This window comes from Aethalodelphis obliquidens, unplaced genomic scaffold (assembly GCF_003676395.1).
Source record: "Aethalodelphis obliquidens isolate GAN/ISIS:26980383/991018 unplaced genomic scaffold, ASM367639v1 scaffold13, whole genome shotgun sequence".
Classification (NCBI taxonomy): domain Eukaryota; kingdom Metazoa; phylum Chordata; class Mammalia; order Artiodactyla; family Delphinidae; genus Aethalodelphis; species Aethalodelphis obliquidens.
Window position 1 is genome coordinate 2,211,118 of NW_020837957.1, and position 18,161 is coordinate 2,229,278.

Consider the following 18,161-nt stretch of genomic DNA (forward strand, 5'->3'; position numbering starts at 1 on the left):
CTAGAATTCTAATAAGTGGGAGATGGGTGCAAGACCTAGTGTGTACCTAGGTTGTGTTGCACTTTGGAAAAGGTGGTGTATTTGACGTGATGGTTCATGTTCATTTAACAAATGCTGCTTCACCTGAGTTATCTCATTAAAATTTTACCACAACCCTGTGATACAAATACAATTCCTCTCACTGTTTTAGAGTTGAAGAAATTGAGACTCAAAGCTATTAAGTAATGGTGCCCCAAATCATTCTTGAATTAGGTGATAGGGCCAGAATTTTAACTGTAAAATCCATGTTCTTAATCACTACGCTATGTTGCTTTTCATACTTCTTCCATTGCCAATCCTTTTATATGTTTTCAATTTTTAAGAGGAAGGTGGTTTATTCTCTCCCGAGAGTATTACACATTAACCAAAGTAAGATAAATATGTCTAAACATTGTTAAGTACCCTGATGAAAACTCAGCTGGTAAATGAGAAAAAGATGGAGTTTAAATACTCAGTTGACATGGGCCAAACAATGGTGGAGGTGCCGTCTGCCTTTTAGCTCTAATAAATCACAAGGATATAACTTGTGTCTTACGAGGAAGAGCATTCTGTTGCTAATGGATTATCCTGCAGGAATATAAACAAGATATAAAAATAAATGCAGTCCTTGATTTATTTAAAGAGCAGACTCCTTTGTCTTTTTCACAGTTCATCATTATTCCATTATTACCATACCTAAGTCAGTTGGTTCTAATTTGTGTCATTGTGGAACTTCTATGGGGCTATTGATTTTTTTTTGTTTTGTTGGGATTGGGGGGGGTAGATAGTATCCCCAAAAGAGGAACTTTTAACTAATTAGTGAGTGAAAAATCTACAGCTGTTGGGCTAGTCCATAGGGTTTAAGTATAACATAGTGGGCTTCCTTTGTGTTGCTCATGAGTAGAAGTTGATAACTCTTTGAAATTCTTACTGTAGAATTGTGGTTGGTACAGCGTTTGTTCATGCAGTTTCCACAGAGAAGGTAACAAACCTTTAGCTACCTCAGAATTCCCAGGTTCTCTCCCAGTATGAAGCATTTAACAGTAATCAGGGATATTTGAGGAACTGCTCAGCCAGCTTCTTAGAGGGGAAAAAAAAAAACCCAAAACCAAGGTGGGCCAGGAGAGAGAAAGCAGCCTGATAACTGCCACCTCACTGTTCAAGAAATGGCAGTTTGGAATTTGAAGTATTTAACTGTCTTGCTTATATTTGCAGGAAAGTATATATGCAGCATATGCTCTGAATCCTTGTATATATTTGGAAGTGAAAATATGCGTGAATGCATGCATGAAAGCTTTAATTCCTGTACTAAATATAGACCAGCTGACTTCAGGGGTACATACTGTACATTAGCCAACGTATGCCTGGTGTTGAGATAAGCTGAGATAATCCTGCTTGCCTGTTCGCTCTCTCACTCTCTCACTCTCTCTCTCACATACGCACACCCCTCCTGTATACTCACACATTTTGTTATAATGTACTATGTATCTACTGCACTGTGCGTAAGTACTCTGTGCATATGTTTACAGCACACTGTTCATTTTTACATTTGCATATGCACACATATACCAATTATAGAAAAATGGAATTCTCTGTATCTCCCACCACCACCATCACACACTATTTAGGGCTTGAAAATTACGGCTACAGGCTTTTTGTGTTGTTGTTTTGACAACAACCCAGAGTAGCCCATTTCCTCATTCCCTTAATTCCCACACTTGGTGTTCCCACCCTTTGGGAAGGAACACATGAAGGGGCTGGTACCGTTTCTCCATCAGCAGAGGCACAGGAGGAGGGGCTATTGCAGGCAGGCACAGCTGGAGAGAATAGGCTGCAGCCCGGAGAGGGGCTGGCAAGGCCTTTGGGGCAAGCGGGGAGAAGACATGCAAGCTCCCGCCACGATGTGCATCTCTCCGTGCTCCAGCTGGAGCTTCAGCTCTTCAGATATCTCTGCCACCCACATGTGCGCAAATACCTTCTTTCAGTGACGCAGACCCTTGAAAAGTACAAGCCTGGGCTTTTGACTTGAACACTCAAAGCTTTATTTAAGTAGAAGGGGATAGGTTGAGTCTAAGTCCTCATTCTAAAGCCAGGAAGACTTCATCACGAGAAGTGAACATTCCACTAAAAATGGAAAAAATTAAGCCCCTTTTACACACATTTTTAGCATCCTGAGGTTGGATAGTATCAGGAAATGCTGGTGAGAAGGTAGCGGCCAAGATTTCTTCAGATCCCCCCCTCTGCCCCCCAACTCCATCCTCCACCTGAAACTGCTGCTTCTACTAAAAAAAAAAAAAAAAGCTCAGATCATCTGCACTGGTGGAATGCATAAACAGAAGCTCAAGAGTGTATTCTAAAACCTAGCGAGCAACTTAAGAGCAGGGACCAACTTACCCGTAATATATTCCTTCACGCAATAGGAAATACTTGTGGCAATGATGCAAAGGAATTAGTTGCTGCTAATATCAAGAACCCTGAACTGGCTGAATGCTTTGAAAATGTGGTTCCATGAAATAACATGTGGTATGATAAAATTGGAAGCTTACCAAGAACTACAACTTTATTTATAATATTAGAAGATTCTGGGCAGGTAGAGATCATGTTGAAATAGCTGCTCATGGGCGTTCTCACTGGTTGTTACTTAAGCCGCCTTTAGTCCTTTTATATGCTGCAAAGAGCATGCTGGCTTTTCTGCAAAGTCATCGAGAAGTGTCACTGTCACATCTGCTGACACTCATGTCGTGCACCACCCTCTAGGGGAAGGTGTGAGCGTGAGTCCTGTGGAAGCCAACAGCCAATGAAGAGCACGCATACCCTGGCTCTTGTGTTCGCCATCCTCCCTGTCGTCAGATAGGGGATAAGAAGACCTTCCTAAATCCAACTGTCAGTTAGAGAATGGTATCAGATGCAGCTTGGCAAGGGAACACACAGAACAGTTCAGAGAAGGATATAATAAAATTGTTATGGTTGAGGCAAATACCCTCATTCCTCTGGTGTGGAACCCACATGGGAAACGTTACTTTGTGTTGTTATTTCTAGCGAGTCTTAATAGCAGTGCATTTCCTGCTAGCATACAGCATTTGCACCTCATCTAAGTGGTCTATGTGAGTGTTGCTGTTTTTCCTAGTTATGAAAAAGCAGAAACCAGACACTTTATCTCTGTATTAGTACTTCAAGCTTCAGGCCTGCATCATAAAGGCCCCTAGATCTCAGGGGCTGATTTATCACTACTCAGATATCTTGAAACTAAAGCCAAGAAGTGGCTTTTCTATCTACTGAGATAAGTATATTACAAGCTGGTTTTATTGTGTGAATGTAGGACCAGGGGAGAGAGTGCCCCTACCTCCTAAGATAGGCCATACTGAAGACTTGAATGATTATGGATACTCAAGGCCAGGCTTCAACAACTGAAGAAATCAAATGTTTATAAGATGCTTTCCCTTGTACTATTATTTTTCCTTAGTTTTAAAGGGAATCTACATTGTGAAAATTTGTTGCTCAAAAAATGGGATATGATGTGCCTTAGGCTGTCTTACACTGACTTATATTTTTATAACGGGGGAGTAGGAGACCTTAGACTAACTGTAATTAAGCCCTGCTGCTGTTAGAAGTGCAGTGAAGTCCTAAAATGACACGATGTTCTATTCCATTGGAAAGGTAAGTTGGGTTAACTTACTATTAAGAAAGAGGAAATGGAAACATCTAGCTTTTTTTTCATTGTGTCTTAAGATTGTCTTCCCAAGAATTGGATTTAATGAGTTCTTGGCCAGGTGAAGATTAGGAAATGTTTAGTGGCAGAGTTTTGTTTCCTTGCCAGTCTCTTCTTTCCACTTATTGACACCTGCTGGCAAGTATTTGACCCTTGTGCTCTCAGAGGGCCCGTGAAGAACCCTAAAACGCTCTGGTCAGTTGGCCTCCTACTGGAGGCTAGGTCACATTTCGTCCTTCATTTATACAAAAAATGTTTCCCAAGTCCCTGCAGCGTGCCCGGCTCTGGGCCAGGTTGCGAGGTTGGGTGTAGATAAGAGGTGTTACCTGCATTTGGTGTGGGGAAAGTAGTGTGGGCTAGAGTGAAACTGCAGGCTCCCAGAGCCCTCCCAGCTGACCCCAGTGCCTCTAATTCATCCCCCACCCCACCCTGTTACTTAGAATGCTTCTAAGTTATACTTGGTGTTTATAAGTTATGCACAGATGCTTATACTCTAAATGAGAGTTTTACATGGTAAGAGTAATGGGACTGGGTTTCCTTTCCTTTTCTCTGTATCCCTCATGGGCCACCAGAGAATTCCTAAGTTCCAGTATATTTTAACTCCTTTCCTCCCTGATTCATAAACTAGGAAAACCTATCTCAAAAGTTGTAATGTAAAATGTTCGCTTTTCCTATATGCTGTGGCCCGTGCTCCTACCCCCTGCCCCAGTTCTCAGCCTCTTGAGTCTTTCGAAGGTGAAGATTAGGTTCAACTGCTTTTTCCTTGCGAAGGAACAGGCTGTAAACTTTCAAGTCCTGAGCACTTGCTTATTTTGGTTTAAAGGAACCTCAGCCCAGGGCTCCTGTTACAGTGAAGTGGGGAGAAGTGGGTTGAAGCCTGCCCTTCCTTTTGTTTCTTTTGTTATGATCTGGTTGTTAAGGGTAGAGTGGGGTGAAAAACAGGGTAAGAGCCCATTGAGCCCTTGAGTTGATAACCTTGGCTTTCAGGAGGCTCGGCTATGTGTTTCCGTGACTCTCCTGGAATATCTAGCACAAACTGCTGCCCAAACCAAACCCCATTACAATCTTTAAAGCAAACCTGTGTTTTGCTTAAAGAGAGAAGCTGCCACTCTCAACCGATTCCCAGGGCTCAGCCTCCTTCGGTTCTCTGGCATGTCAGCACTTGCCTCCTGTTTTTTCCATTGCACGCCTCCCCAGCTCAGCCACAGGGGCCCACCTCTCCCGGGATCAGGGTATGTGACCCTGGAGCCCAGACAGCCTTGCACATAAATCTTCCTGGTCCACCTGCAGTTCGTCTGTCAGCGGCTGCCCCACTTCTCCACTGGATGTGCTATTCCCACACATCCGTCAGACAGCCCTGAAGCCTCCGCGGGCCATTAGAAATTCAGACGGGCCCCACCCCATCTCCGGGTCTTCATCTGTCTTGTCCTGTATAATTGCCTGCCAGGCCCAGGCTCTCCCACCCTGAGACCTGAGCTCAGAGTGGATCGACAGCCACATCACAGCTATGGCCAGTTGCCATCAGGGTACCTTCTCTGAACTTGTCCTCTTTACTCAGCAAGACTTACTCCAGAGCAGCTTGTATTATCCAGGAAGCAGATGAAGATAGGGAACTGGACAGGCCCAGAGTTTCTGATGGGCTTGAACCGGATATGAGCAATATTCTAAGTTATCTGCCCTTTTTTGAATGGAAAGCAGGTTTTTCCAACATGGCAAGTAATGGTAGATTGAGAGGAAATGAATACAGTAAGGAACCTTTAAAGTCTCTTCTCAATGCTAGGTATACATGAAAGAAAAATGCATAGTGCAGTGGTTCAAGAGCATGGGTTTGATCTAATTATTTTTATTAGCTGATTGACTTGGGTAGGTTAACCTATCGGAACTATCTGTAAAAATAGCATATAGCAATTACCAAGCATTGTAAGCATTAAAAAAAAAGGCATCACATAAAGTTGCACTTTCAAAGTGCCTGGCACATAGTAAGCAGTGGGTAAATGCTAATTACTGTTATGTTATTAGTTTCTTGGGGGAAATGGAATCTTTAAATGAGGAAAGACCAACAATGAGTGGCACAGATGCAGAGTCCTAGGTAATTTGGGGAAAGAAAGTCCTGAGAGGGCTTCAAAGAGGTAAAAGCGGGGCTGGGACTGGAAGAATGAGTAGAACTTAGATCATTTGATCTGGGAGAGTTCACACTTTTCTGCAATTTGGAGGAGCTTGTAGCAGAAAGAGAGTGGAGCTGGGGATTAGAAGCAATGGTCTCTTTGTTTTCTGCACTTACTCAGCATGAGCTTGGGCGCGCAACTGAGCCTTGATTTCCTGATTGTAGAGAAGGGGCAGGGAATGTCTGCTCTGCCTAGCTCCCAGGGTTGTTGGAAGGCACACATGAGACGAGTCAGGTAAAAATGCTTTGAAAATCGCAAAGTGTGACACAGGAGTAAAGTCTTATTAGATCCTTAGTTTAGAAAAAGAGGATCCCAGAAGAGTCCCAAACTACCTACGACTGTTAACTATGTAACCTACATGACACAGTGCTGTGGAAGAGGCACCCACAGCCCTGGTAAGGTCATAGCCCTGTGTTAACACAACCCTCCTGACTCTTCCTACGCTCTTCGGGATTCTCCACTCACAGAACCTGAGTCAGTACGTAACGTCCCCCAAATAATCACAACAATGACAATAATAGTAGTAAAAACAACAAGAGTAAAACAAGTCACTACCATTTATTTGGCACATACAATCTGTTAGACACTCTGCTAGATACTTTATGAGCACTATCCCTCTTAGTTCTCAAACAATATCATGGAGCAGCTATTGTTATCTCCAGTTTAGAGGTAATTAAGTTGAGGGTTAGAGAAATCATTTACTTGCTTCCATTTACTGAGTAAGTGACAGAGCTTGACTTAACTCAAATTTCTTTGACTCCAAAGCTTAAGCTCCTTGTGCCATTTTGCTGTTAATTTTTAAGGGAAAAAATGCTTTTTCCCCTCCAGACTGTGTGCCAGGTTTCCTGTGGAGGATTAAGCATGAGGATATGAGCTAAATGAGTGAGTAAAATGGTTAACACGCAGGTAGTCCCTCTCCCGTTACTTACGGCTCTATTACTGGGAAATTTAAGCCCCACATTAATTCCTTATCACCACCATATGCTCTCTCCCTAGTCCAGAGACTGGGGTATAACAATGAGAATAATCCCTTGTACTCATCCTGGGCTTTATATACTCATTGTTTCATTTGAACATAACAAGAAGCCCTTGAAACTATGTTGTCCTGTTCTACTCATGAGGACACCAAGGCTAAGGGAAGTCAAAGAACTGGCCTAGATTCCCAGCTAATAATTGGGAGAGCTGTCTGGAATATTACAACTGTTACTAATAAAAATAATAGCAAGGGTAGGGTGTTTCTTATATCCTATAAACAGTGTACAACATGAAACAATGAGGAGGTTTCTTCCTTGAACTCTGGAAAGCAATGGTGTGATGTTCAGAGATGTTAAATCCTTGTGCTTGAGTATACTTAAAATTATGTCTATGTCACGGACATTTAAATAACCAAATCCTGAAACTTGCTGGAAAACGAAAGGTTCATTTTCTTGAGTAAATAAGGCTGGAGTCGAAGGAAAGGGGGATCAGCTATTAAATTCTTACCATGGCACAGAGGTTTCTGAATGTCAAATGTTAAACTCTTCTACATTCAATAGGAATTCTGCTATGAATCTTCAGTTCCCTAGGGTACCTTTCCTGTCTGTGCCTGTCAGCATCATTGTTATGTATTTTAAATAAAGCTTTCCCTAACATTCAAAACTCCTGGCTCTTCCTTTTAGGAAAGAGGCATAAATAAAGTTTGTACTATGCCTTTGCATTTTTGTTTTCTTTTACCTTGTTCTAACTGTGTGCCCACCCCATCTCCACTCTTCAAAAGTGTAAAGCTAAGGTAAAAAGAGCTTTTAAAAAAGGGGGGGGCCCCCTCTGGGGAAGTATGCAAATGACAGAAATGTCTATGGGAAAATTAAGGGAAGTGAAATTCAGCAAGAAAGAAATTCATTGATGTTGTGATGAAACGTTGTCACTGGAGATGATGACAAATTAGAATCTGTTCCCATGGGGACCGGCGCGCTACCTACTCATCATTTGACCCGTGGCTGGTTGCTGGCTAGCCGAAGAATTGACCCAAAAGATGACAAGATGGTTTCAGTCCCGTCATCTCATCAGCATTCAGGAACCCCTTAGGGGATGAAGGGGAGAGGATAAAGAAGGATAAAAGATGAAAGCTAAGCCATGGAAAGAAAAATGTTTTTAATTACAGTGAGGAGGATTGTGGGTCCACCTGTAGCTTTTTGCTGAGAACGTCCTTTGTTTTCGCCTGTCTGCAGGGATCATGGCAGGATACGCACGCAGAATCTGTCTGGCCTCTTGGAAGTTTCCGCCTTGGTAGCCAGTTCTCTCGCATTTAACAGATACGTTCAGGATTTAATCTTTCTGTGGGCTATCTTTACTCTAATAGATTGTTATGCTTGCCCAGCAACCTGGATTTGGTTGGCATGCTGAAAGAGATTGCTTTTCGAAAGGGAAAATCTGCCCCACGGTGGAGTGTGAGGTTTCTACTGTGAGTGACTGTCACCGTCCTTGTCCAAAGGGCACAGGGTGGGTCATCTCAGGCAGTGGGGTCACAGGAGGCCAGGCACCCCCTGGGAATCCAGAGACCCTCAAGCTCCACATGCCTCTGTTTTTTCACACATAAAATAGGAATTACAATTTCATCTTACTACTCTGTGATGACATGAATTAACTCAGATGAAAACCCAGAGGAAAATACTGGATTCTGAGGTTCACTTCCTGCAGGATAGGAATGGAACATTCATTCTGTTCTCCTTCCAGGTTATGAACAAACTGGAACACCGTGGAGTAATCAGAACAGTTTAAGTTAGTTCAATGGAACTGATACCACAGTAGTCAGGTAACAGATAGGCATTGTTTTGGAGGATACATTATTTCAAATTCGGCCCGATCCCTTTTTCATCTTGGCGATAGAATTTAGCAGTTCTAAACTTCTTCAATTTTTTGATTTTCATAGGAATTATGAAGCATTTTAAATGAAATGTAAACTATTAAAAATCTAATTCTTATTATAAAGTAATGAGGCTGTGTATTGCTTATGGTATCCTGCCGAGAATTTCACAGCATTTGTTCAAACGGGTTTGAAAAGAAATGGCGAGGGAGGTTGCTGGTCTGTGTGTTTACAGAGTGAAGTAGTGTTGCATAAAGCCCGGAGCTTTGTTCCTAAAGCAGAATGCTATTGGCTTTGGATCCCAGCTTTACTACTTACTGGCTTTGTGACCTTGAGCACGTTATTTAACCTTCAGTGACCACTTCTAGAAGATGGAGATGTGTACTTTATAGGGTTCTTTGAAGGATTAAATTGATATATGCTTGTGAGGTGCTCAGAATAGTGCCCTACACATAGTTAGCCCTCAACAGATGTTGGCAATTATTTGTTTTAAATAAACAAGATAGGGTGTCGCAGTATGAAACACAGGGGTTTCTGACCAAGAGGTGCGAATCCTAGTGGAGAGAGCTTGCTTCTGAGACCTTCTGTTCATTGCCTTGCGTGTCTGGGCTCTGCGTGCAAGTTAGCGCCTCCGCCTATGAAGAATGAAGCGTGAGACTCACCCTAACCAGGAGGCCAAAGGCAGATACCACTCCCTGCTCCCCCACCCCCGGGCAGGGCCAATCTCCCATCAGCCGGTAACCACCCCTCCTTGGGTTCTGCAACCCAAGGAACACTTAGTTCCACGGCCAGCCCACTCTGTGCCATGGCTGATCATGTTGCAGCTTCTCTTAGGTTTGTCTGGGGCACCATAGCTGAGCAAGTGAACACACAGGTTTTATAGGCAAGACAGTTCTGAGATCTGAATGAGTGAGTGGGTCCTTTTATTTTGTGGCTCATTGATATAAGGTGACAGTACCTCCATTGTAGGGTCGTTGTGCCTAGCATATGGTAAGTACCACTGTATGGCAGCTGTTATGATTTTCTGAAGAACCCTGAAATCTCATTGCAACAGGTTTATAATTCACAGGCTACAGTCTCGATAATTCTGATGATTTAGTTGCAGTGCTTCTGTCTGAGCAGCTTTGTTTAGCTTAGCTTCAACATGTTTATCTTAGGATGGAATTCCACCTATCCTGGGTGTTCCGGTTACTTGTTGCTGCATTAGAAAGCATCCCAACCTTAGTGACATAAACAACTGTTTCTTTATGCCTACGGATTCTGTGGTTCAGGCATTGCAAGGATGGCACCTCTGTTCCGTAATGTCTGGGGTTCCATCAGCGAAGCCTGGGGGCTGGAGTTATCCAAAGGCTTCTTGACTCATATCCGGAGCAAGGACTGGGATGAAGACTTGCTCACCTAGGGCTGCCAGCCAAGCACTTGACTGTGCCCTCTCCATGTGTCTTGGACTTCTTACAGCATGGTAGTTGAGAGCATTCCAAGAGAGACAGGCGGAAGCTGCATGCCCCTTTATGACCTAGCCTTGCAAGTTACATAGTGTCACTTTCTCTATGCTACTGGTAGAAGCCATCATAAGCCTACCCAGATTCAAGCAGTGGGAGTAGAGGGACCCCCACTTCTAAATGGGGCGCAAATTTTTATAAAATTACTGGAGTTATGGCTCAATCTTGGACATGTTAGGGCTTCCGACTTCTGCCTATAGCAAAGCAAGCCATACAATCTCTATTCCAACTACTTCACTCTGCAATTGCATAATGAAAGCAGCCAGAAACAATACGTAAACAAATGACTGTTTCAATAAAACTTTACTTATGAACACTGAAATTCAAATTTCATATAGTTATTAAATATCACAAAATACCTTTAAAAAATTACATTTAAAAATGTAAGAGCCATTCTTAGCCCATTAAAAAATAGGCAGTGAGGCAAATTAGAATATCATGATGAGCTGGATCTGACAGCCCTCAGAATAGGAGAAAATATTTGCAAACGAAACGACAGACAAAGGATTAATCTCCAAAATATACGAACAGCTCATGCAGCTCAATATCAAAAAACCAAACAACTCAATCAAAAAATAGGTGGAAGACCTAAATAGACATTTCACCAAAGACATACAGATGGCCAAGAGGCACATGAAAAGATGCTCAGCATCACTAATAATTAGAGAAATGCAAATCAAAACTTCAATGAGGTATCACCTCACACCAGTCAGAATGGCCATCATCAAAAAATCTACAAACAGTAAATGCTGGAAAGGATGCAGAGAAAAGGGAACCCTCTTGCACCGTTGGTGGGAATGTAAATTGATACAGCCACTGTGTAGAACAGTATGGAGGTTTCTTAAACAACTAAAAATAGAACTACCATATGACCCAGCAATCCCACTACTGGGAATATACCCTGAGAAAACTATAATTCAAAAAGGAACATGTAACTCAATGTTCATTGCAGCACTATTTACAATAGCAAGGTCATGGAAACAACCTAAATGTCCATCAACAGATGAAGGGATAAAGAAGATGCGGCACATACATACAATGGAATATTACTCAGCCATAAAAAGGAACAAAATGGGGTCGTTTGTAGAGATGTGGATGGACCTAGAGTCTGTCATACAGAGTGAAGTAAGTCAGAGAAAAATATCATATGTTAATGCATGTATGTGGAATCTAGAAAAATAGTACAGATGAACCTATTTCCAGGGCAGGAATAGAGATGCAGATGTAGAGAACAGATGTGTGGATGTGGGGGGAAGGGGAGGCTGAGATGAACTGAGAGATTAGGTTTGACATAAATACACTATCATGTGTAAAATAGATAGCTAGTGGGAACCTGCTGTATAGCTCAGGGAGCTCAGCTCAGTCCTCTGTGATGACTTAGATGTGTGGGATGGGGGGTGGGGAGGTCCAAGAGGGAGGGGATATACACATACATATGGCTGATTCACTTCACTGTACAGCAGAAACTAACACAACATCGTAAAGCAATTATACTCCAATTAAAAAATAAAGAATATCATGATGAGCTAGATCTGGCTTTAAGTTAGAATTCTCCAAATGTGTAGAAGAAACACTGGGGTATTTCTCAAGTGTCTGTGTGTTTGGATATGTGTGAGGGAAAGAAATGTTTGCAATTTCCCTTTTCATTTTGGAAGTGAATTTGTGAAGATGTTATTTGGAATTTCAGTCCTTTCAAGCACACCTTATCTTTATCCTGTTACAGAACATTTGTTCCCAAGGGCAATGAAGAATGACACTTGTAGGTGGGAAATTTGAAGCAGATTTGAAAATCGGCTTGAAAATAACAAACGAAGATATTCTGATTTGGTTCCATGTTCTCAGCCTCCAAGCTGTTGGATTGTGCGAGATGCATGACCCAAAGGAGATGATTAGTTCTCCTCTAGTGTGCTGATAATGAATAGCTCTACAAAACCAATTAGCAATAATTCTATCAGTCACTGCATTTGGGTAACATTTTGTTTAAGGGGAAGAAAAACAACACTGTTTTCCTTAGAGATCTCTAATTAAGCTGTGATATTTGGTGGGAACAATGGAGAAAAAAGCAGTATGCTTAGCAATTTGCTTTTGCTATCCCCATATGAAAGTGTATTATGATGAAGTGTTCTGTTCACAGCAGTTAAGAAAGACATTTGTCCGTGTTAAAGGTGTAACAGACCAAACACAGATCTATTTCTAACAATGTATTTTGTTTTGTATGGATGTCTGCATTGCACAACTTCAGGGATTTGCCATTCACATGGAAGGCTGTGAATGGCGCCCCCTGGAGTTGTGTAGCAGAAGATACTGAATATCATTTCCCTTCCTTCAAGTGTTTTCCTCCTGAAAAATCTGTGGGAATCGAGAACCATGAATAGTGGCATTTTTTCTTCCAATCACTGTTGTTGCTCTGTAACTCCTAATACCCACTGTCATACCGACAATAATATCAACAGACTTCGTTTTCTCCAGCAAGGCATTTTACGGATCAGCACTATTCTATCTAAATTTGAGCACACGGGTAGTTCTTAATGTATTATAATCTATTGTAAGATAGAAGTTATTATTTTACTGCTGTTGAAGTATCCTTCTGTGCCTTCTGGGCATTTTGCAATTTTTATTTCAGTTTACACAATGAAATAAGACTTGGGTGTGTGTTTATCTTACCTGAAGTTTACTGCAGGCAGCTCGTGACACAAATTGATGAACTTACAGGAAAAAGTACAATGGGTTATTGTCCTGGTCTTTCTATTTATTTTGCTTACTCTCATCCTACAGCTAGCCAAAAAAATCCGAGAGAAGTTTAACCGTTACTTGGATGTGGTCAACCGGAACAAGCAAGTTGTAGAAGCATCCTACACGGCTCACCTGACCTCTCCTCTAACTGCGATTCAAGACTGCTGTACTATCCCACCTTCTATGATGGAGTAAGACTTGGAATTTTTGTTGTTGTTTAAACCAGGAATTGAATGGCTTTCCATTCATATTTAAAATACCTGTTTGTTTATTGCAAAATGTATTCCTGTCTTAAATTAGCTCTTTACCTTAACATAGACAAGTAATTCTTAAAGAAGTACGACTATATCCAGGAAACTCATGGACCTGCCCCTCTTGCCTTTTTGTCAGGCTGCAATCGAGGTTCAGAAGTATCAAGCATTGTTTGAGTACAGAGTTGACTAAGTCTAGAAAATTGCAAACATTTTTTTCATGTGTTAACTAATGCGTCATGAATAAGACAGTTTCACTGATTCTGCTAATTTGCCTGATTTAAGGGAATGCTTTTTATCTTTGATACAAGAGTAGAAAAAACTCCCACTTCATACTGTATAGTGTGTTTAAAACTACCAAGGTAGATGTGGCTTCAGATAATATTGAAACAGAATGGTTGAGGATATTTTTATTTACTGGCATAGTGATATTTATATCTGGAGGTGTATAGGGCCATGTGATGCTGGAAACTGCTTGGAGGGGAAAGAACACTTATCTAGAGGTACAAAGAACTTAATTTTGATTTAGTCTCTAATTATCTGTGTGACCATAATCTAGTTACCTAATGTTTATTTGTATGCACAGTTTTCTATCAGTGGATAATAATCTCTATTATACCAATTTAGAATTGGCTGTTTACAATAGAATGACTAAAATAAGTTAACATACTTTAAAAATTATGAGTAAATGTTAGCATATTTAGTATGTATCACTCTTCTTTTTGCATAATAAGTGCTCTTGAAGCTATGCAAAGGATGGAGACAACATAGTTTTTTGGTAGTTAAGTGATGCTTTGCTTCCACAAAGAAGTGTTTACTTATTACAGCTTCTTGGTGGGCTAGGTAGGTAACAGAGCATCCTCAAGTCATTTTATTTCTCCATCTGTGTGATATTAAGATGAGTCTTTCTCTCTGGCTTAGCCTGTCTGCAACCTAGAGAAGCTCATATTAGTTTTTTGCTAAACTAAATGGAAAGTGTATACAATTTGGAATGAGACTGTCCGGATATGAATCTTAGCTCCAGGACTTAATACTCAGGTGGTCTCAGATATTTGATGTCTTTGACCCAGCCTGTCTTCATCCCTAGAATGGGATCAATGATGGATACTTCACAGGACGTTGTGAGCATTCAGTAAAATCAATTATGAAAGTATTTTGCAAATTGTAATGTTCTGAACAAATATCAGCCATGATACACATACTTTCCTATCATAGTGAACATTTCATTTTTCGTTACTGATATCATTTTTATAGTTGGGGCATCAGTAGCTTAATGTTTTTGACAGTTTGTCTCTAACCTAAAAATAAAATAAGCGTCCAGTAGGGCTTTGAACCAAAGAAAAAATCATTTCCTGGCTGAGAGAAAAGATAGTATAATAAGGGAGAAGTCCTTAGAGCTAGAATTACGCTTAAAACGCTGGTTCTCAACCAGGGTGATTTCTACTCCCCTTCATCCCCAGGGATATTTGGCAATGTCTGGAAACATTTTCAGTTGTCACAATTGGAAGGTGGGGACCGTTGCTACTGACATGTAGTGAGGAGAGGCCAGGGTTGCTGCCAACATCCTATAATGCACAGGACAGCCCTGCAAAACAAAGAATTATCTGGCTCAGAATGTCAGTAGTGCAGAAGTTGCCTCAGAAGATGGGAGATCTTCATGAAATTCCTAGGTGGAACTACTCTAGATGAAACAAAAAGCTTGAATTGACTGGCGTCTACTTGTAAATCTACCTAGTATGTCACCTCCCCATTATTTTCCCCCTTCGTGAATTTCTATTAATGTTTCAAGAAGTAATTCAATAATTTGCCTCGCTCCATAGCTTCCTGTTACCTCTTTTTTTCCCCTCTCCTTGTTTACCTTTGCCCTGGAGGAATTCACTGCTCCCTCATCTTTGTTCCCATAGTAAGTTTCCTCCATCTCTATTACAGTGTAGAACTGAATGTATCACATGTAGTTGTTGGTAGGTCTGCCTCCCCTGCTGTTCTGGGCAGGGATTACACCTCATCCATTTTCATCCCAGTACCTCGCAATTGTGTTTGATTACTATTTATTGGGATCTGGAATGGTTTGGATATGGGGATGAGTAAGGGGATGGAATTTCTACTTGAGAGTAATTTCTGCTCTCAAGAATTAAAAAATTATTGGGTGGGGGCCAAATACTGAACATAATAAATAGTTAGGGCAAAATGTGACACAGCGGAGAGGTGCCGTGGTTCCGCTAAGCAGAGTACTATACCAGGTGGGTGGCATCACCAGAGATTCTGTGAACTTCAGAAGTGTGCATCTAGACCTAGAGATTATCATACTAAGTGAAGTCAGTCAGACAGAAAAAGACAAATATTCTATGATATCACTATAATCTAAAATGTAGTACAAGTGAATTTATTTACAAAACAGAAACAGAGTCACAGACATAGAAAACAAAGCTATGGTTACCCAAGGGGAAGTGGGGGGTTAGATAAATTAGGAGTATGGGATTAACAGATACTACCATATATAAAATAAACAACAAGGATTTACTGTATAGCACAGGGAACTATATTCAATATCTTGTAATAACCTATAATGGAAAAGAATCAGAAAAAAAGATATATATCTGAAGCACTTTGCTGTACACCTGAAACTAACACAATATTGTGAATCAGCTATACTTCAATTTTTTTTTAAGTGTGCATCTTATTTGATCTGGTCATTTGGAAGAATATCACAAGGAAATAATGACATGTTTATAAAGATAAATTTGTAAACAGAGTCATTGTAGTGCCATTTAGAATAGCGAATATTGTATATATTCCTAAATTTCTAATAATAGGAGATTAAAGAAATTATGTCACATTCAAAAAGGTGATAACATAAGATGCAACCATGCTGTAGAAGAGAATTTGCTGACTTGTGAAAATGGCCATACATGCATACACACACTGTACACATCTCAAGTTTGGGAAGACTTACATCAAAATGTTTTGGAGTAGGGCTTCCCTGGTGGCGCAGTGGTTGAGAGTCCGCCTGCCGATGCAGGGGACACGGGTTTGTGCCCCGGTCCGGGAAGATCCCACATGCCGCGGAGAGGCTGGGCCCGTGAGCCATGGCCGCTGAGCCTGCGCGTCCGGAGCCTGTGCTCCGCAACGGGAGAGGCCGCAACAGTGAGAGGCCACAACAGTGAGAGGCCCTAGTACTGCAAAAAAAAAAGAAAAATATTTAATAAAATATGTGGATAAGTAATAAAGTAGGTCACAAAGCAGCATGTATAGTATAATTTCAATTTAAAAAAATATATATAGGGCTTCCCTGGTGGCGCAGTGGTTGGGAGTCTGCCTGCCAATGCAGGGGACACGGGTTCGAGCCCTGGTCTGGGAAGATCCCATGTGCCATGGAGCAACTGGGCCCGTGAGCCACAGCTGCTGAGCCTGCGCGTCTGGAGCCTGTGCTCCGCAACGGGAGAGGCCACAACAGTGAGAGGCCCTAGTACTGCAAAAAAATATATATATATTTAATAAAATATGTGGATAAGTAATAAAGTAGGTCACAAAGCAGCATGCATAGTATAATTTCAATTTTAAAAAATATATATAGGGCTTCCCTGGTGGCGCAGTGGTTGGGAGTCTGCCTGCCAATGCAGGGGACATGGGTTCGAGCCCTGGTCTGGGAAGATCCCACGTGCCATGGAGCAACTGGGCCCATGAGCCACAGCTGCCGAGCCTGCGCGTCTGGAGCCTATGCTCCGCAACGGGAGAGGCCACAACAGTGAGAGGCCCCAACAGTGAGAGGCCCGCGTACCGCAAAAAAAAAAAAAAAAAAAAATTTTTGGAATAAAGACAGTGGTTTCCATTTTGAATATGCTAGGATAAGGCTTGAGGTCTGAGATACAGTCCATCCAGCCATTTGGCAAAAACTAGTGGTCTACCTTTAAGTGAATATAATAAACCGTGAAATGTAGTTTCTGCCCTCCAGGAATTTCTCACTTAGTTCAGTTTAACATCTAAGAGACTTGAATTATACTTCTAGCAGGACCGATGCTGAGTAAGCAGATGAGTATGAGAGGCTGTTCCTCCTTTAGAGGCTGGACTTCTGTGTTGAATGTAGAATGCAAACTGTGGGACCGCAATGCAATCTTCTCTCCTTACTAGGAGTAGTTGACAGAGCCAAGAGCTGCCATTTGGGGTGAATCTGGTAAAACCAGAAGAGTTCTGATGATAAAGCTGAGTATTCAGAAGATGTACAGATGACAAAAAACAGGTTCCCTCTTAAAGAGAGATCTGATCACAACCGTCCGCAGCTGAAAGTGGCAAGCGACAACTACCCTTCTCTTAGACTGAGTCTTCTTGGCTAAACAAGAAGCTCACTTGCCAGAGAATGTGTGTAGGAATTTTTGGAGTGAACACTGAGCTGACACTTCTCTAGGCATTGGCTAAGCACAAATACTTTGTAAAATTGAGGCTCTTTCACCTTTTTAATGAAGATTCAAAGATGGGAAGGGTTAATAGTAAGTTTTGCTGTGAACCGGGGTAGGAATCCTTAGCTGCCCTTTTTCCAGTTTCTCATAAAATGCTTTAATCTGCATTTTTTAACCATTGTGGTATCCTAGTGTGGACATTTTCAGTCCCTCTTTCTTATATTTCAATCCCTCCGAAAAAGTGTCCATTTTGAATCTCAGGGAGTCCATGTTGGAGTTAAATGCAGAAACGAAGAACTCCCAGTCTTGAGAAGCAATGTAAGGAAATTACTGAAAACAGGTTATCGTCTATGTCAAGAGATACTGTTTTTTTCTCTTATGGAAGCAACATAAAGTTTCTTTTTAAAATAAATATACCTAAATTTAAAAAATGCATTAATTAAAATGAAAATATTAAGAGCATGTGACCAAAGTTTTGAAGATGATCGATATGGTAATGACTGAAGTTAAGGAAAAATGGGCTCAAGATTGTTGAGAGAAGTCCTTC

At 41.3% G+C, this 18,161-nt stretch overlaps 1 protein-coding gene across 2 annotated transcripts in view; it reads left to right on the forward strand.

Annotated features, from left to right (window-relative positions):
• The window catches only part of CACHD1 (cache domain containing 1), a 217,345-nt gene that overhangs the window by 101,027 nt on the left and 98,157 nt on the right, over positions 1-18,161 (forward strand). For both annotated transcript variants that reach the window (XM_027113978.1, XM_027113979.1), the window contains exon 3: positions 13,012-13,160. In XM_027113978.1, coding sequence (XP_026969779.1) covers positions 13,012-13,160 — 149 coding nt within the window. The remainder of the gene's footprint in view (positions 1-13,011; positions 13,161-18,161) is intronic.